This window comes from Gigantopelta aegis, unplaced genomic scaffold (genome assembly GCF_016097555.1).
Source record: "Gigantopelta aegis isolate Gae_Host unplaced genomic scaffold, Gae_host_genome ctg9155_pilon_pilon, whole genome shotgun sequence".
Lineage (NCBI taxonomy): Eukaryota > Metazoa > Mollusca > Gastropoda > Neomphalida > Peltospiridae > Gigantopelta > Gigantopelta aegis.
In genome coordinates, this window is record NW_024536949.1 from 1,265 (window position 1) to 7,355 (window position 6,091).

Sequence of the window (6,091 nt, forward strand, 5' to 3'; positions counted from 1 at the left end):
TCGGTTGTTATTGTATGTGTTGTGTGCATACCCTATATTTCAGCATGTGTTTGTGACTTGTATAGTCGTGATTGTGAATTAATATATGACACTATATTTCAGCATGTGATAGAGGATCCTATGGCGCTGGTTGTGAATTCAATTGTTCAAAAAGACACTGCAAAGTGAGTAGGACGAGTTGTAGCAAGGTCAATGGTTCCTGTGAAGGTTTGTGCCAGGACGGTTGGATGGGAGTCGACTGTGCAGGTACACTGGTTTTTATTAACATAGCTGCTTTAAATTTATAAACAAAGTCCAAAGACAAACGTTAGAAAACAAACTGCTTGTGGGCGAATTGTGGAAAAAAAATATGAACGTATTCAGTGTATAAAACAGTGTCAGAATGACCATATGTTGACGTCTAATAGCCGATGATAAGATAAAAAATCAATGTGCTCTAGTGCCGTCGTTAAATAAAATAAACTTCACTTTTTTTTTTAATTCAGTGTATACTAGTATATATTTATTTCAGGAATCAGAAAATTTACTTTGAAAACAAATGAGCAACCATTACAAACATAAGAATGTTAACTATGAGTAGATTGAGCAATGCCAGCTGTCGTTATTTAATTTTTCTTGCCATCTGCAAACACAGCATCAACAAAGATATAATATTTAATGTCCAGAACAGATTTGACTCCATACCATACCATACTATACCATACCATACCATATCTGTTTCTTGAGCACTGGTAGATTCTTATTTAAACAACCTGTCCCTTGTTAATGTAGAAAGCTTGGCACCATTAACAGCAAGGTCTAAAGTACTATTTTGGGGATTGCTTGTTGTTGCTGTTGCTGTTTGTTTTATTGGGGGTTTGGTTGTAGGATCACTACTTTGTGAACATTAGATAATCAATACACTTTAGATAATTGATTAGTGCTCTGAATGTGTGGTAATTAAGAGTTTGTGTATATTGCAGTAGAGTCTGCAGCATCAACTGATTTCTCAGTCGGATCTGCAGTTGGTGGCATTGTTGCTGCATTGGTTATCATAGCTGTGGTCATCGTTATCATCGTATTTGTCAGGTAAATATATGTTTTCAATTTAGTTGCAAATGAATATTACAGTTTTGTACTTGTATACATATTCAAGCATAATACTTTGATTTTTTTTTAATTCGCAGTTGTTTCATTGTTCAAAATTTGATATAGATCTGTAATGGGCCGCTGTTTGCAGCTGCCGAGAAGTCTTTTGTTCAAATGAAAACGTATTGTCCAATCTGCCTGTCTCCATTAGTATATCTGAGGGCAGGATAGACACTCACCAGTGGGCCCATTGAACTATTTCTTGTCCCGGCCAGCGCTCCACAACCTGTGTAATAAAGACCATGATATGTAGTATCTTGTCTGTGAGATGGTGCATATACAAGATCCCTTACTGCTAATGAAAACGAATAGATAATGTAATAACGGCAGCAGGTTTCCATCATATATTAAAAATAAATAAAAATGTGTTGAGTACGTCGGTAAATACAATATTTCTTTCTTTTTTCTGGTACAACCCAAACACATTGTAAACTGGTTAGATCGGAGTACTCCTGCCCCCACACACACAAAAAAAACCCACACACACAAAAAAATTAAAAAAATAAAACCCCACCAAAAAAAAGAAAAAAAAAGAGAGCAAAAAACAAACAAACACCCAACAGCAAAAAACAACAACACAACAACAACAAACAAACAAACAAACAAACAAACAAAAAAACCTTACAAATTATTGACTGATGAGAATTAATTTAAGCCAGTCACGTTCTTATTATCAATTATAATTTAAAAAATCTGTGATACAAATATTATCTGTAATTGTACCTATCGTTTCAATGATGCAATGGATATAAATATGTTGGTGTATTTCGTTTGGTTTCATGTTATAAAAGCAGATATTGAATAGATATTAAAGATACGATTATCGATTTGTATGGTCTATCCAGTTGAATACTGAAAGAAAGAAATGTTTTATTTAACGACGCACTCAACACATTTTATTTACGGTTATATGGCGTCAGACATATGGAATCGGTATCTGGAATCCGAATCCAGTACCTACCAGCCTGTAGGCCGATGGCCTAACCACGACGCCACCGAGGCCGGTAGTTGAATACTGGTGCATGGTCCTAATCAATTTTAACTTTAGTATTTCATTTCAGGAGACGAAAACTGAACACAAAAGATCAGACTGGGCGTAGGTCTGTTCCAGAGAAGACGGAAAACATTCTAGGTAAATTTTAAAATGTTTTGTGTTAACGACACCACTAGAGGACATTGATTTATTAATCATCAGCTATTAAATGTAAAAGATTTGGTGATTTTGACGTATAACCTTAGAGAGGAAACCAGCTACATTTTTGCAGTAGTAGCAAGGAATGTTTTATGTACACAGGATCGCACATACCGCGACCTTTGATATACCAGTCGCGGTGTACTGACTGGAACGAGAAATAATCAAATGGGCCCTCCGACGGCGATCGATCCCAGACCGATCGCGCATCAGGTGAGCGTTTTACAACTTGGCCTACATACGAGGTATGACTCATCCATATTTACATTCACTAGAGACCTCAAAACAAGAAAACTACTGTCAAGACAGAGCCCGCGGATGTTTTGAATAATCAATAATCAATAAGATGACAACTAATCCACGGTATGAAGATGCATTGTCCTTCTAACTTCATCTGAATAAAGGTCATTCCTAAAAGTGCCTTGACAAAGCTCTATCCCTGTATTCATATAACATAAAAAGTAGCTATAGTTCATCGACATGCTTTAGATCAGTCGGTTGGGTGCTCACCTGATGTGTTTACGTTGCAGGATCGACCAACTCAGTGGATCTCGTTCCAACCAGTGCATCACAACTGGTGAAAGGCCGTGACATGTGCTTTCCTGTCTGTGGCAAAGTGCATATAAAAGATCCCTTACTGCGAATGGGGAAAATGTAGTGGGTTTCCTCTAATGACTACGAGTCAGAATTATCAAATAGTTTACATCCAATAGCCGATGATTACTTAATCAATGTGATCTAGTGGTGTCGTTAAACAAAACAAACTTTAAATTGTAACTTTAAATCCTTTAACAAATGAATGAATTCTTACTTCACGGCTGTCAAACTATGAATGCGTCATTCAAAACTACAATTAAAGCCTTGACAATGCTACTATACTCAAAACTCCAATTGTGTGCACATGACATGGAAAGTAGCTGCCACTACGATATAGTTCAATGTTGCTACACCATAAATCATTGGCATTGTCAAATACGAGAACGCGTGCATCTGGGCTTTACCTCTCACAGCTTGCTGATAATATACACGTAAATACGAAGTTACGAACCAAACGGTGAGTTACATTGGGATATCTTGCTTTATTTATACTGGTACATTTTAACATGCACATAACATAAACCCGGGAGCTCAGAAATCCACCAGAAACGAACACCAGTTGATATAATAACAGGATGCGAACCTACTGCACAGATTCGAATGAAATGTGGTCTTAAGTGGGCAGGTAAAGTAAATGGTTAAGACAGTACACAAATAAAATATGTTTTTATTGTGGTTTTCATCATATATTGGATGATTGTTGTGTATTTTGGATTATATTTGGGCAAATTATACGTGAGAAAAAGGGTGTTAATCATGTCAACTCAAATACATTATACGAAGCTACGAACCAAACGGTGAGTTACATTGGGATATCTTGTTTTATTTATGCTGTTATATTTCAAAACAAAGAACAATACTGAACACATTCTACAAACGACAGTACATATGTAGCAAACAAAACCGAAACACTTTTAAATAATTTTCAGAAAAGGCACATGGTGCAGCTGACGGACCTATCTACGTCAATGTCGAACCATCTGCAAGAAATTCAACTGAAAACCTTGACATAGACGAGACAAACGTCAGTGATGTAGTGCCGGTAGTTGATAGAGGAGAACCTGCAGGCGAACAGACAGATGATGAGGAGGAGGAGGTCCAGGATTCTAACACGTATTACAATGCTGATCAACCAGCTCCTCCTCCGTCCAATCTGCCAGAAGAAGGCTTTGACGTCTCAGAACTTGAAGGTATCATAGAGAACATCAGGAGACAGCCTGGAGGATTTGAAGCAGAATATCTCGTAAGACATTTTCATTTCTATTTTTTCTTTTTACTTTTGATGACGGGAATGATGGAGTGGGTGTTGGTGCTGGTTGAGGAAATGATGTTTCTGTTTGTTGTTTTTGTGTTGTTGCTTTGTGTAATATTGTTTTGGTTATATTATCAGGTGACAGCAACCATAAAAATGTTTACCGCACCAAACAAAGCATTTCCTTGTTTGCTAGAATGTGTTTTTGTTCGTGTATATGCCTGTGTCTGTGTGTTTCTGTGTGTCTCTGTTAGTAACTCTCTGTGACTGACATCCAATAGCGTGTGTGCGTGTATAGCCATGTTCATGTTATGTTCGTTTGTACTCTTGCTAATATATATATATCTATATATATATATATATATATATATATATATATATAATATATATATATATAGATATATAGATAATATATATGATATATATATATAATATATATATATGTATATATATATATATATATATATATATATATATATACATGATAGTACATAGATGTAGATGTGTGTGTGTGTGTGTGTGTGTGTGTGTGCGCGCGCGCGCGCGCTCGCGCGCGTGTATGTGTGGGTGTGGGTGTGCGTGCGTTATCACGCTTGTCTTTTGCTCGGGCTGCAGATGCCGAACAGAAAGAACATGGTAACATTGCTAAAGTATTTGTTATGATTTCAGAAACTACCAAGTGGGTTCAAGCATCCATACACCGATTCACAGATACAAGAAAACAGATGCAAGAACAGATTTGCTGGTTACTACCCCTGTGAGTTCATTCTCGCAATCACGAACAAACAAACACCTTGTTTTAATATGTGACGTATGTCGTAGCTTCTGCTTCTATACAATCGTCTGGCCAAAAGATTCTTGAGATTAGATATAATTTCAAGAGTTTTCGATGATAGTGTGTCATCAAAATGACAGATTTGTTCAGCTTATATATTAAATAAGTGGTAAATGGAAATAATTCATGATTGATTAACATTAACATTACTTTTATTCATTTCATGTTTCACAGTTTATTCATTAATTATATATATAGATATAAATATAGATAGATAGATAGATAGATAGATAGATAGATAGATATTATTGAAATAAATTAATAATATTTAATTCTACTTTGGCTTTGAACATGCTTGGAGTATTCTATCATTATTTTTCTGTTTATTCCAGATAACAATAATCGTGTGAAACTATCTTTGCTGCCAACCATTCCACACTCTGACTACATCAACGCCAGTTACGTCGATGTAAGTATGCACAATCTCAGCGTAGCTAATGCTGGCTTTTATACACATTCGTGTTACAAACCCATATATATATATATATATCTTAGTGCATGTTGTCAGGTTTATTAAGCACATATAGCTTGAATACTGTCTTGTAGAGTAGAGATACACGTTATTTATCACAATGGAATATTTGACAATTTCTGATCAGATAATTATGATACTGTATACTAGTTGCATTCTGTGGGTTTCAGAGCCTAACACATGTATCCAAGAGAGAGAGAGAGAGAGAGAGAGAGAGAGAGAGAGAGAGAGAGAGAGAGAGAGAGAGAGAGAGAGAGAGAGAGAGAGAGAGAGAGAGAGAGAGAGGGGGGGGGGGGGGGGGTATTACCAGTGAGTGATGGGGGGGGGTATCATCAGTATCATATATTAGGAATAAAAATTGTATTATGCAGGCATCTTTGTATTCCAAATATATGATATTGATGATACCGAAACACACGAGGGTAATAATCTCTTTATCATATCTCAAGCATAATACAACACGTTGTTGTAAACTCTACACGCAACTTTAATTCCAGTCTGCCATTACTAGATATTCGAATGAGGTAAGAATATGTGGCGCTGTCTTTTTGAATGGAAATGACGTCAAACTCGAATGACGTCATTTTGGTTGTTCTTACATCAACATAAAACTAG

The 6,091-nt window shown here is 36.2% G+C and overlaps 1 protein-coding gene across 1 annotated transcript; it reads left to right on the plus strand.

Annotated features, from left to right (window-relative positions):
* Positions 1-227: 227 nt before the first annotated feature.
* LOC121367116 (receptor-type tyrosine-protein phosphatase T-like) lies at positions 228-5,417 on the plus strand (the record flags this gene model as incomplete). The annotated part of the gene is made up of 6 exons (XM_041491267.1): positions 228-246; positions 963-1,068; positions 2,190-2,260; positions 3,847-4,160; positions 4,839-4,926; positions 5,337-5,417. Coding segments are annotated over exons 1-6 (679 nt in total), but the record flags the coding sequence as incomplete, so codon positions are not given.
* Between the last annotated feature and the right edge of the window lie 674 nt (positions 5,418-6,091).